The 26,916-nt window shown below is 37.0% G+C and overlaps 1 protein-coding gene across 2 annotated transcripts in view; it reads left to right on the forward strand.

Moving 5' to 3' along the window:
• The window catches only part of LOC107549597 (DENN domain-containing protein 2A), a 41,884-nt gene extending 14,983 nt beyond the window's left edge, over positions 1-26,901 (forward strand). For both annotated transcript variants that reach the window (XM_016230746.1, XM_016230747.1), the window contains exons 2-20: positions 3,604-3,690; positions 5,702-6,652; positions 7,599-7,726; positions 9,941-10,056; positions 11,037-11,234; positions 11,500-11,593; positions 12,277-12,327; positions 13,295-13,482; positions 15,449-15,558; positions 15,702-15,771; positions 15,972-16,049; positions 18,744-18,884; positions 19,003-19,151; positions 20,613-20,790; positions 22,068-22,109; positions 22,205-22,310; positions 23,153-23,428; positions 23,532-23,618; positions 26,391-26,901. In XM_016230746.1, coding sequence (XP_016086232.1) covers positions 3,605-3,690; positions 5,702-6,652; positions 7,599-7,726; positions 9,941-10,056; positions 11,037-11,234; positions 11,500-11,593; positions 12,277-12,327; positions 13,295-13,482; positions 15,449-15,558; positions 15,702-15,771; positions 15,972-16,049; positions 18,744-18,884; positions 19,003-19,151; positions 20,613-20,790; positions 22,068-22,109; positions 22,205-22,310; positions 23,153-23,428; positions 23,532-23,618; positions 26,391-26,422 — 3,081 coding nt within the window. In that variant the 5' untranslated portion in view covers position 3,604 and the 3' untranslated portion in view covers positions 26,423-26,901. The remainder of the gene's footprint in view (positions 1-3,603; positions 3,691-5,701; positions 6,653-7,598; positions 7,727-9,940; positions 10,057-11,036; positions 11,235-11,499; positions 11,594-12,276; positions 12,328-13,294; positions 13,483-15,448; positions 15,559-15,701; positions 15,772-15,971; positions 16,050-18,743; positions 18,885-19,002; positions 19,152-20,612; positions 20,791-22,067; positions 22,110-22,204; positions 22,311-23,152; positions 23,429-23,531; positions 23,619-26,390) is intronic.
• The last annotated feature ends 15 nt before the right edge of the window (positions 26,902-26,916 follow it).

Below are 26,916 nucleotides of genomic sequence, written 5' to 3' on the forward strand. Positions count from 1 at the left end.
CGCATCTCGTGCTCCACTGATAAGGCTGCCTGACGGCTGACGCAGACCTTTAATTCAAATGCAACATTTTTGGATTCGAATGTGGATTTTTTTTTATTCTACGAATATTCGAAATTCGAAAAAAAAAATTTACATCTCTATTGTAGTCATGATGTCAGTGTGGCGAGCCATTGAAATTCCCAAGACAAATTCGCTAGCAGTGTTACTTGAGGCAGTTATTTTGTGTAATTAAGTGGTATAAAAATAAGTTCAACAACAGTTCAACTTTGACCCTCACTGGCTTTTTTATGCATTTCACTTACAGATATGTAAAGTAAGGGTAAAAAAATTTGTCACAGAGCCAATGTTAATGATGTGAATAAGTGTTAATTAATTTTAATTTGTTATATTAATGTATGTTGAAGCAGCAGTTTTTTGTAGTTTATTTATTAGGTTTTCTACATATAAACCTACTGCAAGACATTACAGTAGAGTATGAAATATATTATTGCCAGTAATTGTCTTATAATTATTTCAGGTTGAGGAATGGCTCTGCCTGAATTGCCAGGTACAACGGGCACAGGCAGGGATTAAAACATCTGAAAGTCCCACAGTGAAACCTCAGCCAGTTCACTTAGTGAAAGATGACCAAACTCCATCCAAAGTTGAAAAGATATCTACAGCTCCCGTTGAGTCTAAACCTGATGAGAAACCTGCTGCAGCTGAAAAGAAAGCTGCCCCTGCTCAAGAAATAAAGAAAGAGATCTCAGTTCCAAGCCCACAACAAAAGGCAGGTACTGACTCTAAGGCAACTGATACAATCACCCCAAGAAGAGAGCCTCCTAAGCAAAACGATACTCAACAAGATCCTGCGAAAACACAACAACAGCCACCCAAAGATACAGCCACTCCCGTAAAATCTGTTCCACCTGCCGAGGTTGGACCCCCAAAACAGGAATCAAATTTCTTTGGTTTTGGATTAGGTGGTCCTAAAGCACAGCCTACTTATTCTAAACCATCTGAGTCAACCACAGGAAAGTTCTTTGGTGGATTTGTTGGACTGACAGAAACGACTAGATCTCGGTCACCCTCACCACAGTCAGTTTCTGCTGTCTCCGGGAAAGTTCTGGGCTTTGGATCCTCATTATTTAGCTCGGCGTCTAATCTGATCTCCTCAGCTGTTCAAGATGAGCCATCCACAACACCTCCAACTTCACGAAAAGGCTCCACAGTTTCTACTGAGTCTGGTAAATCTACCACAGCACCAGCTTCTCGCAAAGGCTCAGTGGCCTCTGCCAAGACTACACCACCAACATTGTGCAAAGGATCTTTTGCAACAGAATCCAACAAGGTACTTCCTGAAAAAGAGAACAAGCCACATGTTGAAAAGAAACCAGAGCAGCTCAATGAGAGCAAAGTATCAAGGACACCTACTTCAGAGAAGGATGGGGAAAACCCACCATAACGTCTGTAGACATGTTTTTAAAAAATTTAACTTGCATTAATTTTACATGGCTTTCTAAACATGCCGCTCTCTTGTGCGAGACGCGAGTGCAACGCTGATAGATGTCCCTCTAGAAAATGTGATAAATATGCGTTCTGTGTGAACGGCTTGGTTTCAGTTTTGACGTAAACAACATCTTCTCCACACTGATGCTCTCGTTTTCTGCAATATATGAATGAATGAACAACGTAGCAGCGTTGCATCTAGTGGGTTCAACTGGATAGGCTAACAAAAGCATTCAGATGCAATCAATGACACATACATCGTCATTGCATCTTGTGCGCCACTGATAAGGCTGCCTGACGGCTGACGCAGACCTTAAAACGTTTTTGCATTCAAATGTGAATTTTAAATTTTAAATTCGACGAATATTCGAAATTAGATTTTTTTGACTGCCCTACTATCTATCAGAGTACTATTAATATTAAATATATGTATTCGTATTAAATATAATTTAATGTAAATTATTTTATTTCATTTTATCTGGCAGTCAGGTCTTCTGCAGTTTAGTACCAGGGCTCACCACACCAAAGTGTGAAACTCCACAGCACAACAGCGCTCTCATTATTGCTCTTGGCCGACACTCAGAAAAACAGGCGATGATGCCAAGGAATACTTGCTCACAGATAGATCAGCACATTGAGTACCACTAGTGCCCAAAGACACACCAGAGGCCTAATCGCCAACGCGAGGCAACGTGGAAGTCTTGAAATAGCACAATTTGGTAACCTTTACGTCATCTGAGCTAGAGAGGAAGGTTTTTACGTAATTTTTAATTCGACGAATATTCGAAATTAGATTTTTTTGACTGCCCTACTATCTATCAGAGTACTATTAATATTAAATTATGTATTCGTATTAAATATAATTTAATGTAAATTATTTTATTTAATTTTATCTGGCAGTCAGGTCTTCTGCAGTTTAGTACCAGGGCTCACCACACCAAAGTGTGAAACTCCACAGCACAACAGCGCTCTCATTATTGCTCTTGGCCGACACTCAGAAAAACAGGCGATGATGCCAAGGAATACTTGCTCACAGATAGATCAGCACATTGAGTACCACTAGTGCCCAAAGACACACCAGAGGCCTAATCGCCAACGCGAGGCAACGTGGAAGTCTTGAAATAGCACAATTTGGTAACCTTTACGTCATCTGAGCTAGAGAGGAAGGTTTTTACGGTCGGCTCCAGTGGTGGTAGAATGCTGGGAATGTGGGTTAATCGTTGAGCTCTTGCACATGTGGAATGGCGCTCGCTGAACATGGAAACAGATGGGGTTCGTTTACGTCGCACCCCCGCTTGTGTCCCGTGGACATTGTCATACTTCTGTTTGGCAGAACAAAAAGAACAGACGCACATGTACACGCTTGACAATCCCCTCCAAATGCGCTGGTTAAGTGGTAACACCTGTGGCGAGGGTCCAGATCCCTTGAAAACCGACCTGACTGCTTAGCAAGTTCTTTATTGGGTGGTTGATAATTACTGGCTCCTTTAAAACACAGAGCAGAGAAATAAGAGGTCACAGGCCACATCAAGTCAGGAATCCTTGTTTTTTCCCCATTTTTCTTGTCTGTTTGGTCTCCTTCTTTTGATATTTTGAACTTGTAGTATTTTGAGGGGTCATTTATGTCAAACAGTGCAGGACACGTTACACAGACGCTTAACATTCTCCCATTAGTTCAGTTCACTAAACTGAGCAACAGTAATAGTGATGATTTCCTAAATGAAGCAAAATAAGGACTGTTTGCTTCAGATGTATATATATTTTTTGTAACTTCAGTAACCAGTCTGGTGTAATTCTCTGACTATAGTCTTTTGTATTTGGGTTGTGAGTCATTCAGCCTCCATTCACTGAGTCCACTCCTGTATCATGAGGATTTTGCTGTTTGATAAATGGATGACTGTTGTAAATGTACAACATTTCGTAACCACACGGAATGTGAAAGGTATCAGATGCTAATACCATGCTGCTTTGATATTTACTATGGTGTTTAATGAATGCCATATTCAGATAGCATAATATGTGCATGGTAAAACCATAGCGTATATACATTAAACCATGATATAACCACAATAATTGTCCAAAAAAACGTATATTTATGTCTGTTTGTGTGTGTAGGATGCCATCTGCTAGCACCATGACTGGCGGGAGAGCGCTACTGCTCTGTACAAACACAGAGGACTGCATCTACCAATCAGCAAACAGGTATGTACAACTAAGTGATTGAGTCTCCTTCAATTTCCTGCTAATTTGTTGTTTTACACAGTAATTTCTAGTGTTTCAACAACTGACAAGGTGTATGTCCTACTATAGGTTTTATTACCTAATATAGGTCTAATATAGATGGTATTCCAGGAATTTCTATACTGTTTCCTTAGGATGACTTTTAGTGTTTTTATTTGTAAGTTGCTTTGAATAAAAGTGTCTGCTAAATTAATAGTCTACACTAGATGTTATTGTAAGTTCATAAGAACTTTTAGTCCATGCATAAGAAGTTTCCCAGCAAACAGACTGTGCCACATGTCCGGTAACGTTAACACTGATAGACTTTATAAACATCCCCTGGTGGAATATTAAGGGTGATTTTGGAACAAGCCTAACTGTGAAAGTTATTTTTACTGAGAGCTAATTAAACTCCTTTGGCACTGCCAACCCATGGTGGTTTGGAATGCCACAGTGTGTTAGTACAAGCTTTTAAACCTGCAGCAAAATGAGTGAGCTCATTTTAATGAAGCCTTGTCGGTAAAGTGAGTATCTTCAGACAGATCCTGAGCAAACATGGTCAAAGTAGAGAAAACTTTGCTATCATCAAATGCTATTTCCTCGGGCTTACAATGTCCCCATCCCCAACCCCGTTAGATCATCTTGATGAGGCGACTTTGGCTTCTATCCTGAGTGATGATGGATGATGTACTATCCAAGAGTTTGAGCAGGCCTATTCCTGAAAGAGACAATCACATATTTTGTCCTACACACTCCTTTATTTTCCTCTTTCTAGTCTCACCCCTGTCTCTCCCTCTTCCCTCTTTCTCTTGCTTCTTTTCTTTGGGGTTTTGGAGCTTGACCTACTTTATCCTCTTCGCTGCCTTGAGCTTCATGAAACGAGATACATTAGCCAGAAAGAAAGAAAAAAAAATAACATGTCAAAAGAAAGTTGTTGAAAGTTTATTTGAATTTTCTGAGAGCCAACACTTTGTATTTGAAAAGAGCAATCACTGTTTGGAGGCATACTAGACAAGATATTCTCCTCTGAAATTCTGTGATGTTTAGCATACACACAAAGTTTGTAGATTCACTTTTCCTCTGTTTGTTTGTTGGCGCAGTGTCATTGGATGGAATCCAAGGATGTGTTTATGAGCCAGTTAAAGAAAGAGAAAGATGCACCGACTGTCCCTTGAACTTTGCCCTATTGGTGGAAGCTTGTTTGGTCAAACGTTCACAGAGGAGTTTTGTTTTCAGATGGACTTGAGGCAAAACCATAACCTTCAATTCGATGCACTGATGGTGATTCATTTGTGTAGTGAAAGGCTTGTGTTTTCTGTCCACAGAGGAAAGAAGACACACTGACTGCAAGTCCATCTGCATCTCATTTGAACTTTTTTCAAATTTTAAAAACTCATTTTAATTAATTGTACCATTAAAAGTTTAGACAACGCAATTAATACCAAAGTGGAAACTTTGAACACTTTTGGTTCATGCTGAATACTGTCTAAATAAGTAGACTGGTTTGCATATAATTTGGTGGTTGCGAGAGATTTTGGTAAATGGTAATGTTCCGAAAATGTAATTTTGAATGATTGCACTGATGGTGATTCATTTGTGTAGTGAAAGGCTTGTGTTTTCTGTCCACAGAGGAAAGAAGACACACTGACTGCAAGTCCATCTGCATCTCATTTGAACTTTTTTTCAAATTTTAAAAACTAATTTTAATTAATTGTACCATTAAAAGTTTAGACAACGCAATTAATACCAAAGTGGAAACTTTGAACACTTTTGGTTCATGCTGAATACTGTCTAAATAAGTAGACTGGTTTGCATATAATTTGGTGGTTGCGAGAGATTTTGGTAAATGGTAATGTTCCGAAAATGTAATTTTGAATGAATGATGCTTTGAAACGTGACCTTTAAATGCACGGACTCTATAATTGCTATCTAATCACTTAATGACTGTCAGACACTCTTGATGTCTTTAGCATTTTTCCTGTGGTCTCTTCAGGCTCCACTGCTGCGGATTGAAGCTTGACCAGGCCCAATCTGTGGTGCTTCAGCGGCCAGACCTGTGTGGGGTCGGGGACAGTCTCTCGTCTCTGAGCAACATCAATCGAATCCCAGGAGACACCATCATGCTCGCCCACAAGAGTCCCTCCAATCCTCGGCCCATTGAAAATGGTCTGGGTGGTTGCAGCAAATCCCCCGAGACTCCCTTAGGACTTAAAAGCACTGCCAGCATTCGGGACAAGATATCCCGATGGGAAGGTAAAACAGAGACCACCGGGTCAAACACCCAAACAGTGGGACTGAAGGAGACTGAAGTAGGAAAGAAGAAGGTACAACCGGAAGTACAAAGGAAAGACAGTAAGCGACTTTCCAACTGGGAGAGACAGAACTATGGCAAAGAGAACGGGAGTAAGTTCGGAGAACCTTCGCACACTTCTGAGGGACCTGTGAAGGAAAAGGAATGGATTTTGGACAAAGCCCCATTGGGGAAAACAACAGAAACTGGTCAGGACAAAAAGTTGGTGTTGACACACATTAAAAAACTTGAGCAAGCGATGAAGGAGACTCCTTCCAAATCGTCCTTGTCTATGCCAGGCAATTATTTCTGCCCAGCTTCCAAAGAGGAGCAGGAAGAAGCAGAAAAGAGGCCCATGGAGCCAATTTTTGGGACTCTGGATGTTGTGAGATCCAGTAGCCGAATTCGAAGTCGGGACTCTGAGAACGTCTACAATGAACCTGGAGCTCCTTCCATTAACCCTTTGCCAAAACCCCAAAGAACCTTTCAACATCACACGCAGAAAAACAACCCTGCGGCCAACCACTTTTTCGTCAAGGGTAAACGAAATCTCCCCCCTTTACCTTCCATACCTCCCCCACCCCTTCCATCCTGTCCTCCACCACAAGGGATCTGTAGAAGACCATCCGGACGAGCTCGAGACACTAATAACAGGTAAGAAAACTGATATCTGTTGCCAGTGTCACTTTAAGAATGAGCTGAAGGATTGGATTGCTTCTGGTGCATTTGTCCCTCACTTGTGTATCTAACCAATATCAAAGTCCTTTTAGTATGCAAGCCAATCTACTTGGTGGCCATCTTAGTGTTGTCTCTGGCGTCTACTTCCAATCTTGCACAACTTGTGCAGCTCCTGTCTATTTGAAATGGAATGACTAAATACTCCAAAAGTGTTGGCCAAGTCACCAATACAGTCCGACTAAAATTGTATCATAAATTTAGCTTCTTTAGCTCAAAGTTAAATCAGTCATGTGCATAAAGACCAGGCAATGTTTTTTTCAAGTAGCTTGTCTACTCCTTATACTATCTCAGCCTAATGTGAGGGCTAATTTTAAGACTGTTCAATGAATCATCAGTAGCGCCTTTCTTCAATCCACCTTTCATAGTTTTTGATGTATTGCTTTGGAAGCTTAATAGATCCATACAGTGAATTTGTCAAGATTTAAAAACCCATAATTCCTCATCTCATATTGCTGTTTGTAGTGCGACCATTCCATACGTAGACATGCTAACTGGAAAAACGGCACATGGGCTGAAAAAACTCACAAATTTACACTAATAAATCTTTTGAAATCAAGACTCCCCTAAAGGATTACCGTCCTCAGTCTTTATGGGGATGCTGTTTTAATGTTAGCATTTATCAGTCTAGTCCATCTATGAAAAAACGTTTTTAACTTTCGGTATTGTGACGTAATCTTAATCTTGAGGCCTGGGGGTTGAGAGGGTCTGTTTTTAATCCAAGATTATGCCAAAATACAATCTTTCCAAGTCTTGTTGTTCCAGTGTACCTTCAGTTCTTCAATATCCCGTGGACTTTATTGGTTCCTTCTTGATCTTTCTCATTCTCTTAATGAAGTTTTATTTGTATTTGTTGAACCTTCAGGAAGTCCTACGAGTTTGAAGATCTTCTACAGTTGACAGCAGAAGGTTGTCGAGCAGATCTCTACGAGCTATCTAAGCTAGGCCTCACTCGCACTTTATCAGAGGAGAATGTCTATGAAGATATCCTAGGTAACACAACGCATTGCACCACAATGGTACCAGGTAACCTGACAGAGCAATTACCCAGAAGACTTTAATAAGGACCAAATTGAGACAATGCCATTACAAACATTGGTGTTCCTTTGCTCAACCTCACCAGTGGTCCTCTATGTTTGGGTTACCCCACATTACTCTTCTCCACAGCATAATGTGTGGTCTTATCCGTGCCTAGGAAAAATAGAGATTGATTGGACGCAGGGCCTAGTGCGTCAACAACAAAAGATTTGGGAGGCATTTTTCTTGACTTTCCAAAGCCAGTGTGTTTTGTTGTACTAACTATGTTTGGTTAGTTTAATAGCATTTTATTAGCATCTTAATTAGCATAGCTCTTTCCCTGCCCTCTGCAATCCTATCAGACTTGTAACCTTTTTTTTTGGTCATCATAACCCAAAAAGATGGAGAACCACAAATCTGGAAAGTATAGCTTTCTTACTGAACTTTGATCATCTGTGATTATATAAATCTCTAGTCTTACTAGTCAGACCAAGGTAAATTTGTATGTGCAATCGCCCTTCTTTCTTGTAATGATTAATGTTGTGTCTAATTATATAATAGCACTTTCCAATAATGGAAGGTTTACTATTGATCTTGCATTTCTCTGGCCAGTAGCAGTTTTTTTAATTGCTTTGAACGTGGAGCATAGCATACGTTCTCTTATGTTCTAGAACTGGATGTCCCAACATCATAAACTGTCTTCCCACCAGACGCATCTGGTGGATGAATCGACATGACAGAGGCTTTCTGCATCTGTAAAAAAACACCCTTCTTCCGCTCAAACATTTTTCTCATCCCCTTCTCTTTCTCTCTGGCTCATTCGTTCTTCGCACAAACCAAGACAGATTTCGCTAGGAGTTTGTCTTCTTGTTAGCACCCCTGGTGATGCCACATGCAACTAATGAGGTTTGCATGGATTCCCTGGCAAACTTTCAAACATCTGGAAAGGAATACAAAAGCAAGCAAACACATGACGTCAGTTCGAAATCTCTTCGCAGAAAAGCAGGACTAAATCAGGCAGTGTTGACAAGGGGAAATTAACAAAAATATGCCCATGTTAGCTAACACCACTGACTGTCAACAAACCTGATTTATGAAATGCCATTATGGATAAAAAATTAAATGTTTTATTTTTATTTTTATTGAAATCTAAACTGTTTTGTTTGTTAGGAAACAGCAACTTTGTAAATTGACTTTTTAAGTTGGCTTGAGAAAGCCAAATTACTGAAATCCGCTTTCTTTCGTATTCCGAAATCTTATATATCTATCTATCTAGCCAAGCCTAGCAACTAGCCTAACTAGAAACATGCTATCAACATGCTAATCATGCTAACAACATGCTAGTAACATGTGAATCATGTTAAAAACATGCTAGCAGCATGCTAATCATATTAGAAACATGTTAACAACATGCTAATCATGTTGTAAGCATGGAACATGATTAGCAAAACATGCTAATCTTGCTAAAACATGCTATCAACATGCTAATCATCTACATGCGAGCAACATGCTAATCATGTTAAAAACATGTTAACAAGACGTTAATCATGCTACCAACATACTAGCAACGTTTTAATCATGTTTAAAACACGCTATCAACATGTTAACAGCATGCTAATCATGCTAGCATAATGCTAAAACATATTAGCAATGTGCTGACAACATGGTAATCATGCTAGAAACATGCTCGCAACATGCTAATTGTGCTAAAAACGTTAACAACATGCTAATCATGTTAAAAACATGCAAATTACTTGTTAAATCATGTTAGCAATGTGCTAAATCATGCTAGCAACAAGCTATTAACATCTTTCTAATCTATCTATCTAAACTTACAAACTTCAAGCTTTTACAATCCTTTCAAACTTTCAGGCTACGCCTTCTCAAGCCAACCTAAAGCTAGTCTTGACAGTGGTTGCTACGGTGTTCTGAGTAGTAGCTAGGGGGCTTCTTATTGTCCTAAGTTGGTTTTTAATCACTCAGTATGGTTTAAGGCCCATTTTTAATGTAAATCAGAGATTTTTTTTTAACTTGTTTTAATGTCCGCCAGGTATAAATCATCTCTCCTTAACGAGAAAATGAATTGAGGTTTAATTGAAACAAAATGCTAATCAATATCTATTATTAGTGTTTTGAAGAATGGCTAAGCAAGCACCGCTAATAATCTTGTATGTATTTTCCCTCCCTAAGACCCTCCATCGAAGGAGAACCCATATGAAGACATAGAGTTGGAAAGTCGCTGTCTTGGGAGCAAGTATCCCGTTTCTTCTTCCCCTTCCTCTCCCATTCCTGACACCCCATCCAAGGTATTCATACTGCATTCATGATTAATTGTTTCCACTCTAGAGCGAGTTCTCCATACATACCAGTATTCAGTACTGACATTTAGAGACATTTTTAATCCCAAAAATTCAATATGTCACGCACCTGTACTTAAGGCCTGTTTACACCAAGAACGATAACTACAATGATAGGTATAAAGATTTAATAATCATTCAAATTCAAATTCATTGAATAATGAAGTCTGAAGTCCACAACTATAACGATAACAAAACAGAGGAATGTTATCATTGGAATCAGTTTCAGAAAGATTTTTTTCTTAGATTTTGGATGATAAAAACATTGACAAGGCAGTCAGAATCCATACTGCTTTAAAGAGCTTGTGCATTTAAAGCGGCAGATGACAAAGCTGTAATGCACACTTATAATAAACAACATTATCGTGCGTTGATGTGGATGCTCATATAGTTATCATTATAACTATGTATCATTCTTGGTGTGAATAAGCCTTTATAAATGAAAATATCAAATAAAAAAGGTAATTGCAACTTTTTTTCTCGCAATTGCGAGTTAGAATCGAGTTAGAAGTCAGAATTGCTTGATATAAAGTCAGAATTGCGTGATCTAAACATGCAACTGCGAGTTATAAAGTCAGAATTGCGAGATATAACCGATATAAAACACTAAATTCTGTTTTTTTCTCAGATTTGCGAGTTTATATCTTGCAATTCTGACTTTATATCAAGCAATTCTGAGAAAAAAGTCAAAATTGCGAGTTTGTATCATGCAATTCAGAGAAAAAAAGTTAGATTAAAAAGTCACAATTACCTTTTTTAAAAATGTTTTATTCAGTGAAGGAAACAGGCTTCCATATTGAAAAGAGCAGCTAGCACATTCTGCAAAACATCTGCTTTTGTATCCCATAGAAGATAGAAAGTCTTGATGACAACATAGCCTGATAAATCAAATTAGCAGTTGACTCTGAATTCCATTTTTTCATTGACAGCTCTCCTCCAAGCCTGGTTTCTTCAGGCAGAATTCAGAGCGACGTAGTTTCAAGCTATTGGAACTGCGAAAGACCGGCAGAGATGGCGGCATTGCGTCCCCGTCGCGGGTCAGCCCTCCATCAACACCCAGCAGCCCGGATGACACCCCGTGCCTGTCGGGGGATCCTTACAACCGACGACGGTGGAAAATTCCAAAGGTACCGTCCAAAAAGGGGCCCAGTCAGTGTAATCCTTAACTTATCAGTGATTTATGGTTCTGGTCCGCCGCTGACTGAGATGCTGGCCCTTCGACATCCTTCCACTGCTAATAAAAATACAAGAAAAATGTGACAGGCGGATGAGACACCTAAGAATAATCTGAAAAATGGAGGAAAAAGTAATTTCCTTCAGAACTCCTTTAAGAAAGACTTAGAAGGCCTGTCTCTGATAAAACAACAACCATGACTGTTTTCTTTTCAACAGATGGTGCAGAAAATCAACGGCATCTTTGAGGCCCGTAGGGGAAAGAAGAAGATGAAAAGGGTCTCGCAGTCAACCGAATCCAGTTCAGGAAGAGGTTTGTGAGGGCACCATTATATGTTAGCTAAATTTAGACCTACTTTTTCCTGTTTAAAGGAATAGTATATATATGTATATATAATTTTATTTATCTATATATATTATATTCTGTTAATTAATTTGTGATCCTTTTCATTGCGCAACCCAGATATACTGTTTTATACTCTTTTTCTTTTTTTCCCCTTTGTTTCTGTCTTTTTTTTTATTGAACACAAATTTATTTTGTTTACTATTTACATTTTTTATATTTTATGTAATTTAATTTTTAGTCTTTATTCTTTTTTTTTAATTTATTTATTTATATTTTAGTCTTTATTCTTTATTATTTAAAAAAAGAATTTATGTTTTTATATCGAATTGTAAGAATTATAGTTTGTGTGCATTGCCTGACCCTTGAATAATAGTGTGATGACCGTATTTGTTGCACCTAGAGAGTTACAGCCTAATCCACATGCATTGCATTGTGGGACAGTCCGGGCCCCAGCCACATGTGCGTCCACTTAGCTTTATGGACACGTTTACAGTTTTGGGTCAGCTGTGTTTGACCCATTTTTCCAGAGATGATAGAATTATGTTACGTTATAGGATACACATGTGCGTCCAAGCATGAAATGTGTCTCTGCGAATACCTGCATACTGATTTTCTAGTGACCTTTGACCACTCTCTCTTCTCTGGTATAGTGACGGATGAAAACAGCGAGTCTGAAAGTGACACAGAGGAGAAACTAAAAGGTATGAGGTCCTACAGACCTATGTCTTCATGTCAGTTAAGAATTTCAAGTTTACATTAAAGGAGTAGTTCAACCAAAAATGAAAATTTGCTGAAAATGCACTCACCCTCAGGCCAGCCAAGATGTAGATGAGTTTGTTTCTTCATCAGGTTTGGAGAAATGTAGCATTGCATCACTTGCTCACCAATGGATGTGAATGGGTGCCGTCAGAATGAGAGTCCAAACAGCTGATAAAAACATCACAATAATCCACAGCACTCCAGTCCATCAGTTAACATCCTGAGAAGTGAAAATCTGTGTTTATAAGAAACAAATCCATCATTAAGGTGTTTTAAATTTAAATAGTTGCTTCTGGCCAAAATATGAGTCCATAATCCATAATAACGCTTCCTCCAGTGAAAAAGTCCATCTCCTGTTGTCTCTCACATCAAATCCTCCCACATATTTGTATAGAGCTGTTTTGAACTCTTTTTGCTTGTAAACTGTGCTTGATCTGAGCATATTTCTCTCCTGATTCAAGATGAGATTACTTTTTCACTTAAGAAGTCAGTATTATCGATGGAGGACTTGAATTTTAGCTGAAAGTGATGGTTTGAAGTTAAAAACACCTTGATGATGGATTTGTTTCTTACAAACATGCAGGTTTTCACTTCTCAAGACATTAACTGATGGACTGGAGTGGTGTGGATCACTTGTGGATTATTATGATGTTTTTTATCAGCTGTTTGGACTCTCGTTCTGACGGCACCCATTCACTGCAGAGGATCCATTGGTGAGCAAGTGATGGAATGCTACATTTCTCCAAATCTGATGAAGAAACAAACTCATCTACATCTTGGATGACCTGAGGATGAGTACATTTTCAGCAAATTTTAAATTTTGGGTGAACTATTCCTTTAATGTACTTTTAATTCTGTGGAAACATCATTCTTTTTATGTTTGTCCTTCCTCTTCCTCTTCTGTTTTAGCTCACAGTCAGAGATTAGTGTCGGTCCAGTCTATGTTGAGGCAAACCGGTCGATATCGCACTCTGGAGCGAGACTTGATGGAACTGCACGAGCGGAAGTTGTTTGAGTACTTTCTGGTTGTGGCTCTTCATAAGACCAAAGCAGGCGTGCCGTATTTACCAGAAGTCACACAGCAGTTCCCTCTCAAGGTAAAAACATTTTCCTTCCAAAAACATGTAGGGTACAACGGGGCTAAAGGCGCTGTTGATATTATTTTCATCTAAACCACTAGATGGCACAAAAACGTGGCATAGCACTTTCCAAAACTTTTCAAGATGCACGTGCAAATTTGTCTGATCCTTGACACGATCGCGCGCAGCAGCACAAAGTTGATTCTGTGCTTATTGATCTATTATTTTATGTTTTTTTTTTAATGTTGTAGATTTAAGTGGCAAATGAGAATCGCTAACATTAATGCATATATTTTGAGACAAAGGTCTTCTTAACGATTTTCTGTTTTGTTTAAGACAATTAAAGCAACAGTTTTTAAATAAGGAAAGAATATGTAAAAGTATGGCATGTTAGCCCCCTGCTGTAAGGCACACAGTTAATAACATCATAATTAATAGATGGCTGACTTTTCCATTTGCTGACATGGTTAGATTCAGATTATAAATATCATATATTATGTTGGGTGTCCATATCAGAGATAATCACCATGTTTAGAATGAAACCATCATATTTAAAAACATGATATTAATCATATTATATAATAAAATATAATTTGTTGTTACTACTGTAAATCTATATTAAATTATTATTGGATCTCCTTCGATGCTTTCAGAATCTTTACTTTTTTAAACGATTTTGTTTCTGTATTTTAAAATAAAGAATATGTAAAAGTATGGTATTTGGGGTAAAAAGCGCCCCTGCTTTTGGGGCTAAAGGCTCACAGTAATTAACATGATTATTAATAAATGGCTGACTTTTCCATTTGTTGACATGACATGGTTAGATTCAGATGGTAAATATCATATATTATGTTGGGTGTCCATATCAGAGATAATCACCATGTTTAGAATGAAACCATCATATTTAAAAACATGATATTAATCATATTATATAATAAAATATAATTTGTTGTTACTACTGTAAATCTATATTAAATTATTATTGGATCTCCTTCGATGCTTTCAGAATCTTTACTTTTTTAAACGATTTTGTTTCTGTATTTTAAAATATGTGACCCTGGACCACAAAACCAGTCATAAGGGTCACTTTTGTGAAATTGAGATTTGTACATCATCTGAAATCTGAAATAAATAAGCTTTCCATTGATGTATGGTTTGTTAGGAGAGGACAATATTTGGCTGAGATACAACTTTTTGAAAATCTGGAATCTGAGGGTGCAAATAAATACAAATAATGAGAAAATCACCTTTAAATTTGTCCAAATTAAGTTCTTAGCAATGCATATTAATAATGAAAAATGAAGTTTTGATATATTTACGGTAGGACATTTACAAAATATCTTCACGGAACATGATCTTTACTTAATATCCTAATGATTTTTGGCATAAAAGAAAAATCGATAATTTTGACCCATACAATGTATTGTTGGCTATTGCTACAAATATACTCGTGCTACTTATGACTGGTTTTGTGCTCCAGGGTCACACGTGTATTTTTATATTAACATATTTTAATGACAGTATATTTATTGAACAAAAACTAATTGTTTTATTTTTCAAAATAAGCAGAAAATAGTATAAACTTTGCTAAAGTATTTGTTTTGAACAAGAATGAACTTAGACATTATTAAAAAAACATTATTTTAGCTGAAGTATTTGTATCAATACTGTGTGCCTTTCACTCTGTGTGTGGGGGAAAAGTCCCCCTTGCCTCCTCATACATTATTACGATTTTTAAACAAAATAAACAACATGCATGGTTTATTTTCACACAAAATCTGTTGCTCCATTAATTATCAATACAAACGTATATATATTTTTTCTGCAATTATACATTTTAGGCCCAGTGAAAAGCACATTTTTTCTTAAGGTGTGCCTTTAGCCCCGTCGTACCCTACTACAGAACTAATATGATCGATTTGGGCTTAAAAGATCAGCATGAGACGTTCATGCATCTGTGTTCCTGATTCTTTTTCCTCATTAGTTTGAACGAAGCTTCAAGTTTATGCGAGAGGCTGAAGACCAGCTGAAAGTCATTCCGCAGTTCTGTTTCCCTGACGCTAAAGACTGGGCTCCTGTGGACAATTTCCCCAGGTATCCAATACACATGGTTTACAGCCTTACAAAAGCAACCTCGATAATTATTAGAAGCACATCTGTTGTTATTTGCTGAAATATATGCCTTTTGTGCTGTTTGGGAATCATTTGCTCATTGGAATTGAATCTGTTCTTTATAGTGAAACATTCTCGTTCGTCTTGACTGGAGAAGATGGAAGCCGAAGATTTGGCTACTGTCGACGTTTACTGGTGAACTGCTCTTTATTTTTCATTTTTCAGAAAACATTCATGTTGCCTGTTGTTTTTTAAAAATGCCACATTGTCATATGTGACCTTCATTAGGTTGCATTTAAGTGACTTCTAGTTAGCAGTTAGAAATAAATGTTATTTTGTATTTTAAGTTCATTTTTTGGGAGTCTCATTAGTCGTTTGTGTGTCTGTGTTTATAGCCCAGCGGTAAAGGGAGGCGTCTGCCTGAAGTGTACTGCATTGTGAGCAGACTGGGCTGTTTTGATCTGTTCTCTAAGGTATTTCATTAGACCTTTAGCATTTAATCAAGTTCAGTGTGCCATCTGTTATCTTGTGCTTCTCCGTGTTGGTGCTTTCATCTATTTTATTTTATTTTAGTTTAGTTTTAGTGGTATTTGATAAGCCATAGGCATTACAGCCTGTAGGGCAGGGGTGGGGAACGTTGATCCTGGAGGGCCACTGTCCTGCAGAGTTTAGCTACAACTCTGAAAAATAAACCTACCTGTATCCTGAAGACCTTGATTAGCTTGTTCAGTATTTGATTAGGGATGGCGCTAAACTCTGTAGGGACTAATTGTTTTATTTTTCAAAATAAGCAGAAAATAGTATAAACTTTGCTAAAGTATTTGTTTTGAACAAGAATGAACTTAGACATTATTAAAAAAAACATTATTTTAGCTGAAGTATTTGTATCAATACTGTGTGCCTTTCACTCTGTGTGTGGGGTAAAAGACCCCCTTGCCACCTCATACATTATTACGATTTTTAAACAAAATAAACAACATGCATGGTTTATTTTCACACAAAATCTGTTGCTCCATTAATTATCAATACAAACGTATATATATTTTTTCTGCAATTATACATTTTAGGCCCAGTGAAAAGCACATTTTTTCTTAAGGTGTGCCTTTAGCCCCGTCGTACCCTACTACAGAACTAATATGATCGATTTGGGCTTAAAAGATCAGCATGAGACGTTCATGCATCTGTGTTCCTGATTCTTTTTCCTCATTAGTTTGAACGAAGCTTCAAGTTTATGCGAGAGGCTGAAGACCAGCTGAAAGTCATTCCGCAGTTCTGTTTCCCTGACGCTAAAGACTGGGCTCCTGTGGACAATTTCCCCAGGTATCCAATACACATGGTTTACAGCCTTACAAAAGCAACCTCGATAATTATTAGAAGCACATCTGTTGTTATTTGCTGAAATATATGCCTTTTGTGCTGTTTGGGAATCATTTGCTCATTGGAATTGAATCTGTTCTTTATAGTGAAACATTCTCGTTCGTCTTGACTGGAGAAGATGGGAGCCGAAGATTTGGCTACTGTCGACGTTTACTGGTGAACTACTCTTTATTTTTCATTTTTCAGAAAACATTCATGTTGCCTGTTGTTTTTTAAAAATGCCACATTGTCATATGTGACCTTCATTAGGTTGCATTTAAGTGACTTCTAGTTAGCAGTTAGAAATAAATGTTATTTTGTATTTTAAGTTCATTTTTTGGGAGTCTCATTAGTCGTTTGTGTGTCTGTGTTTATAGCCCAGCGGTAAAGGGAGGCGTCTGCCTGAAGTGTACTGCATTGTGAGCAGACTGGGCTGTTTTGATCTGTTCTCTAAGGTATTTCATTAGACCTTTAGCATTTAATCAAGTTCAGTGTGCCATCTGTTATCTTGTGCTTCTCCGTGTTGGTGCTTTCATCTATTTTATTTTATTTTAGTTTAGTTTTAGTGGTATTTGATAAGCCATAGGCATTACAGCCTGTAGGGCAGGGGTGGGGAACGTTGATCCTGGAGGGCCACTGTCCTGCAGAGTTTAGCTACAACTCTGAAAAATAAACCTACCTGTATCCTGAAGACCTTGATTAGCTTGTTCAGTATTTGATTAGGGATGGCGCTAAACTCTGTAGGGACACCACCCCTGCTGTAGGGCCTCTTACCCTAAAGACTTATGTATTTTATTTTATTTTATTTTATAAGCCATAGCCGTTACAGCCTGTAGGGCATCTTACCCTAAATACATGCTTATGTATTTTATTTTATTTTATTTTAAGCCATTGGCGTTACAGCCTGTAGGGCATCTTACCCTAAAGACATGCTTTTTATTTTATTTTATTATTTTATTTACATTTAATTTAATTTAATGTTGTTTTAACCACTGACATCTTACCCTAAATATGTTTTGTTTTGTTTATTCATTTGGTTTTTTGTTTGTTTTTGATTGAATCTGTTCTTTATAGTGAAACATTCTCGTTCGTCTTGACTGGAGAAGATGGAAGCCGAAGATTTGGCTACTGTCGACGTTTACTGGTGAACTGCTCTTTATTTTTCATTTTTCAGAAAACATTCATGTTGCCTGTTGTTTTTTAAAAATGCCACATTGTCATATGTGACCTTCATTAGGTTGCATTTAAGTGACTTCTAGTTAGCAGTTAGAAATAAATGTTATTTTGTATTTTAAGTTCATTTTTTGGGAGTCTCATTAGTCGTTTGTGTGTCTGTGTTTATAGCCCAGCGGTAAAGGGAGGCGTCTGCCTGAAGTGTACTGCATTGTGAGCAGACTGGGCTGTTTTTATTTTAAAGCCATTGGCGTTACAGCCTGTAGGGCATCTTACCCTAAAGACATGCTTATTATTTTATTTTATTATTTTATTTACATTTAATTTAATTTAATGTTGTTTTAACCACTGACATCTTACCCTAAATATGTTTTGTTTTGTTTATTCATTTGGTTTTTAGTTTGTTTTTGTTTTATTTTAATTTATTTGTTTTTTATTACAATGATAAAAATAAATGTTTTTTTATTATTATTATTTTTAATTTTATTATTATTTTATTTATTTATTTTGAATTGTTGAATAATGTATGAGTGGTGTGCAAAAATTTCTCATTGGTATTATTATATGTATGACATCAAAATCGTGGTGACATTAAACCGATCATACATGACGTGTATGCTGATGTCTGTCTGATGCAGATCCTGGATGAGGTAGAGAAGCGACGAGCCATGTCCCCCGCGCTGGTCCAGCCGTTTATGAGAGGAATTATGGAGGCTCCGTTCCCAGCACCGGGCAGAACCATCAGCATTAAGAACTTTCTGCCGGGTTCCGGAACAGAGGTCAGTATATAAAAGGCCTTGGAAGGGGCTTCTGGAATTCTACGGTGAACGTTTCAACTTGACAAACGAGTTTAAATCTCAAAGCTGATTCCGTTTCTCTCTCTTTCTCTTTCCGAAGGTGATAGAATTATGTCGGCCTTCAGATTCCCGTCTAGAGCATGTGGATTTCGAGTGTTTGTTTTCCTCTCTGAGCTTGCGTCTGCTTCTGCGGGTGATTGCTTCTCTTCTGCTGGAGCGAAGGGTCATCTTCACCGCAGATAAACTCAGGTACGACCCATTTACACCTGCCCAAGACTGTCTGAGGCGTCTCATCCAGCAATATAGCCAAGTTTCGAAGCCTTGTTTTAATACAGAGGTTGATTGACAGATGAGTAGGCGGTGCTTGTTCTGGATGTTCACTTGTATAAATGGTGTCTATCAGCATTCATAAGTTAAAAGTATACATGATAAACGCATGGATCACTGACTGTAGTGTGTCAAACTGGGGTTTGTGTCTGTGCGTGGACCCAAAAGAGGACAAGGGAAGAATGAAAAGATGTGACATGGCAAGAAGGGAAAAGCTTGTGGAACTGTTTTTCACAGCTCAAGACAGATATGGAAAAAATGTCGCCTTGGGAACAAAAGTCAACCCCAATGTTATTTTCTACGGAAAAAGAGAGAGACTAGCGCTCACATGACGCTCTGGGTCTGTAATGAAAGTCCCTTCTTAGGGATCATCAAACCAAACCAAACCTCCCTAAAAAGATGATTTGTGACAGTGATATAAATAAATCTCGATGGACACAGGAAGAGATCACCGACTCAAGAATTGTATTGTGTGTCGTCTCGCAAATAAGAGAAGAAATCTGCGTCCTAATGAGTAAAGATTGAGTTTTTAGTGGATGAAACAGCTCTTCTACAAAACAATTAAAAGCTGTTATAAAATAAGAAATTCAGTAAAAACAAGTGAAAATGTTTATTAATCACACTGCACGCAAAATATATGTCATTTTATACTTAATATATTTTTATTACAACGATAAACTGATAATAATGATTGATTTCTCATTGTTACTATTATTGTTATTTATTTTGAACAATATTGAATAATAACGTTGGATTATTTTATATTTATATGAATAATAATATATATATATTTTTTAAACAACGATAAACTGATAATAAAGGTTGTTGATTGTTCTTATTGTTCTTGTTGTTGTAATTATTTCCAATCTGCTAATGGAAAAATACAAAATACATTTATATTTATAATGGGTGACATAATGAGTCATATTTCACACCAAAATCAATAGAGAAAAATAAGAAATATTTTGCCAATATGTGCCAATATCCTCAATTTCCGATTAAATATTTTCTTATTATAATGATAACTTCATAGTAATAAAAACATTTCAATATAATTATTATTGTTATTATTATTTATTTAATAAAAATATTCTCTTTTTCCTTTTTTTGCAGTATGGTAATGAACATTTGGAAAGAAAATGTGCTCAATGAAATGTCACAATGCAAAAATCATAATTGTCCTAAAATAGCTTTTTATACAAAATCTCCTGTTATTTCTTGTATTATTTAATTTCTACAGCATTTACAAGGTATTGAAAGGATGAGCAATAGTAGTACTGATGTCTGCTTTAGCAAACAGGACTGATCGTTATTCTCCTTTGCTGCCATCTGCTGGTGTAAATATGTCGGGACAGTCATGTTGATATGTCTCTTTCTCTTTAGCACCCTCTCTAAATGTTGTCATGCCATGGTGGCTCTGCTGTACCCGTTCACCTGGCAGCACACATACATCCCGGTTCTGCCGCCGTCCATGATGGACATCGTCTGTACGCCAACCCCCTTCATAGTCGGGCTGCTCTCCAGCTCTCTGGGCCGTCTCAAAGAGCTGCCACTAGAGGAGGTGAGACACCACGAATGTATACAATAATACACCATTTCTGCAGTATGTAAGAGTGATATTTAAAATTTTAGGATTCATTAACATATATATATACATACATATACACACAACCTTGCTGCATACTGTCACACTTACTATTAAAAAAATAATGCAGTATACAGTACATACTGCACAGAAAGTACATTTTGTTATATATATATACAGTATATATGCAGGGATTAAAGTTCTGTCGCTACGCCGGATTTCTGTCAGTTCATAAAGACAGTCACTTGCTTCATTCCTGAATGATTCAGCAGTTCGAACGAATCAATTGAATGAATGATTCAGTGATAAAATCAATGACTAAAGGATAAATAGAGAATTGAGAATATGTCCTCATTATCCCATTTCTATTTTGATGTAAGAAAACGCTGCAAACGCTTCAATGCGTGAGTGAACTGTCCAAATGAATGAATCATACTGATAGAATATGTAGAAAAGAACTGATTTAACACATTTTTTATTCGTTATAATGAAATAAATTACGGTCATGTTTATTTTTTATTTATATATTTTTATAGTGAGTTTCAGAGTCATAACAAGGTATTTTATTTTAGTTTAAATAAAAAATATATATATTTCAGTTAACAATATATATATTTTTATTATTATTTTGTTAGTTTTTGTTCTCATTTTAATTTACAATGATAACTTTGATATGCAGTATGCAATAATAAGCGTTTCACTTACGTTGTACATTTAAAGAAAATAAATACCAGAAATACCTCTTTAGCATTCTTTAACAGTTTTGTTTGTTTTTAACAGATTGGAATTGCGTTGCATTGTGGGATAGAGTATTCAGTGCAGTTCTCTGGTTGTATACTGCACATTTTGGCAGATGCACAGCTTGCACACTGCATACTGCTAAAGTAAAACGGTGGATATGGTAGGAACATAGCCAGAGGATATCTCCAAAGATATTTTCAGCTGTTTGACCTGTGACCTCTTGAATGTTACGCCTCATTATGACTAATGTGGGAAGGAAACGAGGCCAATAAAGCCTAGGATGTGGTGTTAATATTCTATATATACGTTTATGGATGGACAAAAGAACCGGATTGGGCTCTTCTCAGAGAAGATCAGAGGCCAGACACATTTCTAATATTTCTCTCTGAGCACTTCCCGTTCAGGTGGGCGGCCCTGACCTCTGACTTCTGCACAATAGCTGCGGTAGGGAAAAAGGCTGAGATCGCCATGCAAGAGGAAATGACACCACTGTGTCCTCTGCTCTCTTTCAGGTCCTGGTGGTCGACCTTGGCAACAGTCGTTTCCTGCGACAGGTACGGTACTCGAGTAGTTTTGGTCTTTTATTTAGGCTGGTTTTGCATTTGGATGATGAAACGAAACAAATCTGTGTTTGTGTTTCCTGTTTCAGATGGACGATGAGGATTCGATTCTGCCTCATAAACTCCAGGCCGCTCTTGAACACGTTCTAGAACGGAGGAAAGAGCTGGCGTGTGACGTGGCAGATAATCCAAGCGGTAAATTACGGTCCGATCTCTTATATTCAGGGGTTAGAAAGATAACAGCCCTGCATCTTGGAAAAAATATCTGCTGATTTGCAAAAAAGGCCTAATGTTAGCTCATTTGATGATGCTGAGTTCAATATGTCAACAAAATGAAACGAGAATTTTGAACCCGGCTTCATCCAATGTTGAGATTTTTGTTCTAGAAATTGATGCAAATTAGCACACATTTAATTAGATAACTCATCATTTGCATATTTCAACATAGAATTTTTGAAAACATTGAATACAAAATTTTTTAATGTAATCAATCAACTGTGTACGTATGGTGATATCTATATGTTTTTTTTTTTTACCACATTCACCTGGAGTGTCTCGCCTTAATGCGTAAAAACATATAACAAACCTATCTTCAAATATTATAATGCATTTTAATTTTGGTTACAGTTAATAAAAAGATATAATGCATTACAATGTGCATTATGGATACCTTTATAACACATAAAGGTTATAAGTAAAGTGTTATGTGTGTAACTATAAGGTGTGTGTGTGTTATTTTAGTGCATCAAGTTATGTAAATTAAACTTAGAAATATTGTCTTAGCATCTAGGTGAAATAAAAAGATGATTTTATTTTATTTCATTTATTTTATTTCAGGTAACGTTTATTTTATTTCCGTTAACTTTATATTTTATTTTTTGGTTTTTAGTTTTAGTTTCATTTATAGTTTAGATAACTATAATGGTCAAAACAACAAAAGCAGTCAAATATAAAAAAATTTTTTAACACACTAGTCACTTTTTGGACAAATAATCAAAGTCATCAACATCCTGACTTTTCTAATTTTTCCTCAATAGAGCCCAGTTCTCTGAGCAGTGTGGTGTCAGAGGTGTTTGTGCGGTTCTTCGTGGAGATCGTGGGTCATTACTCACTCTTTATGGGCGGCAGCGACCGTGATGAAGAATCCTCCGCCTCGTCTTCCTCCTCTCCGACTCCCTCGTCCTTCCAGCGCGAGGCGTTCCGTAAGGCCGTGTCCTCCAAGAGCCTGCGGAGATTCCTGGAGGTCTTCATGGAGACGCAGATGTTTGCGGGGTTCGTGCAGGAAAGAGAGTTTCGGAGGCAGGGCCTGAAAGGTTTGAATGGTTATGAATCTTGGGAAATACAATTTATATGTGAGAATTGATTTTGTTTTGAAACTGTTTTGTCTCTAAAGTATAGTGTTGTGTTTTTGAACAGGTTTGTTTGAGATGAGGGCTCAGGATTACCTCGATTCTCTGCCAGGCAGTGAGAACAGAGGCGTCAACAAGTTCCTCAAAGGTTTAGGTAATGTTTCACCTGCAGATCTAATTAAAGACCCAAATCAAAGAATTAGGGCATGTTTGGAATGCCATGGTGTTTCTGCTGTATATGCATGTCTTCTGTATGTATAGAATATCCTGATCAATCTGGCTGGAAATTAACATTATTCTTAAAATATTATATTTTAAATATAATTATATTAATAAAAATGTATATTAAGTATATTTTATTATTGGAAAATATGATATTTTGATTATATAATAGCGTATGGTAAATGAATACATATACATTTTATATAATTATTATATATCGTTTAATGCCAGTTATATACTGCTTAATTAATACAAATAATATAAATATATATTAAAATAAACATATACTGTAAATATGTAGGGCCAAAGTAGTCTAAATTAAATCATTAAATAAATATGGAAATATATAAATACATTTGTTAAATACATAATTAAATAATTAAAAACAAATAAATGCATGAATAAAAATTAAATATTCATTCATTCATTTCCTCCACATTTAATTTTCAGGGTTACGGGACATGTTGTAAGCAAGCAAACAAACAAATAAATAAATATTTATGCATGTATTTAATTATTTATTTATGTTTGTTTGTTTATAAAGCACATTTAAAAACAACCCAAAGGTTGACCAAAGTGCTGTACAGAACATTAGAAACGATACATAAAATAGAGAATTACAATCAGCAAAGTAAAATACACACAGTAAAAATTAATTTGTTGTTAAACACCATAGATTAAAAAATAAGATTTAAGCTTCAATTTAAAAATAGAAAGAGATGATACAGTTCGAATTGACACTGGTAAGCTGTTCCATAGTTTGGGCCAAAAGCTCTGTCCCCTCTATGTTTTAGCTTAGTCCTGCACACAGAGAGTAATCCAAGATCCCCAGACCTAAGTGACCTAGTTGGGTTATGAGGGAGTACCATGACAGAAAGGTAACCTGGAGCTAAGCCATGTAAAAATGTATAAACAAAGACTAAAATTTTAAACTCTATTCTAAATTTAACCGGTAGCCAGCGCAGAGACATCAAAACGGGAGTAATGCGATCAAATTTTTTACTACCGGTCAACAGCCTAGCATTGTAAACGCCCAATGTATGAACTATTAGCTCCATAGTAAAGTGAATTGCAATAGTCAAGACGTGTGGTGATGAATGCAACTGTTTCAAAATTCTTGAGGGAGAGAAAAGTTGTAACTTTTGCAAAGCGGCGTAAATGGAAAAAGCATGATTTGACGACAGAATTAATCTGTTTATCGAGCCGAAGTCCTGAGTCAAATAAAACGCCAAGCTTTTTTGTGCACGGAGTAACATGAGAACTTAAAAAGCCTACATCCAGATCACCACCGTCATAAAAATAACTTGGCCCAAACAATACAACTTTAGTTTTTTTTTCTCATTTAAGGCCAAAACATTTTGTGAAAGCCATGATTTCAGATCCCGTAAGCATGCTAGCAAAACCTCAATAGAACATGAATCTTTACGTTTAAGTGGGCGGTACAACTGGGTGTCATCAGCATATAAATGAAACGATACTCCATGTTTGGAAGCAAGGATCCCAGTGGCAGCATGTATAAAGAGAAAAGTATTGGAGCAAGGATTGATCCTTGCGGAACACCACAGGAGAGGTGTGCTACTGAAGTAGTATGTTTTCCAATACATACAGAGAACTTCCTATTGGTTAAATATGACCGAAACCATTTTAAAACGGTACCCTGAATGCCTACATAATTTTCCAATTGAGAAATTAAAATTTTATGATCTACCATATCAAATGCTGAACTGAGATCTAAAAGGAACAAAGCAACAGCATTCCCATTATCAGTAGACAACATAATATCATTTGTAACTTTAAATAAAGCAGATTCAGTACTATGCAATTTTCTATAACCTGACTGAAAAGTTTCGTATAATGAATTTGAACTCAGAAAAGACTGTAGTTGAGTGAATACAACCCTTTCCTAAATTTTTTAAATAAACGGGAGATTGGAAATCGGTCTAAAATTACTTGGCACAGAAGCATCAAGATTGGGTTTCTTCAGAAAAGGAGTGGCGGAAGCATGTTTTAGACATTTCATATGACACCTGCAGTCTATCCTTACTAAATTTGCGTTCAGCTCTTTACACACTCATCTGAGTGAACGAATAAAGTCACTGAACCAGGGTGCAGATTTTTCTTTAGAACGCTTACTAAAATGATTTAAATACTCGGTCGCCGTGATTTTGCCAAGTAAGCCATGTTCCTGGATCAACATCTTTTGTTGATCCTGGATCAACATTACTGTCCAAAAACATAGACTAAACCCAATCCCTACCCCTAAACCTAACCCTACCCATAATTTATTCCTAAAATCAATGTGAAATGATAGCTCATTTACAAGGGTGTAGAAGCACCTAACCCTGATCGTAAGCCTAAAACAGATATTTCCTGAAAAGTTATCCCTTAATTCTGATTGGTTGATAATTCTGGAATGTTGTTCCAGGATCAACAAGGATGTTGATCCAGGAACATGTTGAACTTGGTGAAATCATGGTCACCGAAAAAGTCTGAAACTCGTCCAATGACGATTCAACTGCCATTTTGCATAGAGCACAAATACTATATACCACAATGCAAAACTGTAAACATTATACACTTTGCAGTAAGCTGCTATTCCATTCTGAACAGCCTTAGTCTGATTAACCAGTATTTGTGAAGGAATTAAAGATTTGTGTTTGAGTGGGATTTTGAGCATTTCTCTTTCCTCTCTCTTTTCTCTTAGGACACAAGATGAAATTCCTGTCCAAAAAATGAAAACTAGCCATGTAGCATGCGTATGTTAGACTTGCTCTCACCAGATTGTCTGACCCAAAACAGACCAGCAGGATGGGATACGGCGACCTGAGGACCAAAGGCGATGGAAAACACTGTACACTCCATTCTAGTTCCCCAAACCACACGGACCTTAAAGGACTTTATTGAAACCCATAACAGAAGCGGCCATGTACAGTTCTTTCTCTCGTTTTCTACATTTTTAAGAGATAGAGTACAACTTCTTCTGAAACAGGAGGCTATGAATTAATTTATATTCTTTATAGAAATAATAAGACCTTTATGACTTCCTCTGTACAACTTTATATGTTTCCCTTAAAGTCAAAATGATGTTGTTAGTTTGTCATAGTCTATTTATCGTAGTACGTTACAGACTCGAGACCGTCGACTGCTTCGGGTTTCCGAAAAAACATCAGCTCATTCATTGAATGAAGTTTTGTTCTGTGTTTAAAACGGGGGGGGGGGGGGGGGGGGGT

Source organism: Sinocyclocheilus grahami, unplaced genomic scaffold (assembly GCF_001515645.1).
Source record: "Sinocyclocheilus grahami isolate Dianchi unplaced genomic scaffold, SAMN03320097.WGS_v1.1 scaffold376.1, whole genome shotgun sequence".
NCBI classification, from domain to species: domain Eukaryota; kingdom Metazoa; phylum Chordata; class Actinopteri; order Cypriniformes; family Cyprinidae; genus Sinocyclocheilus; species Sinocyclocheilus grahami.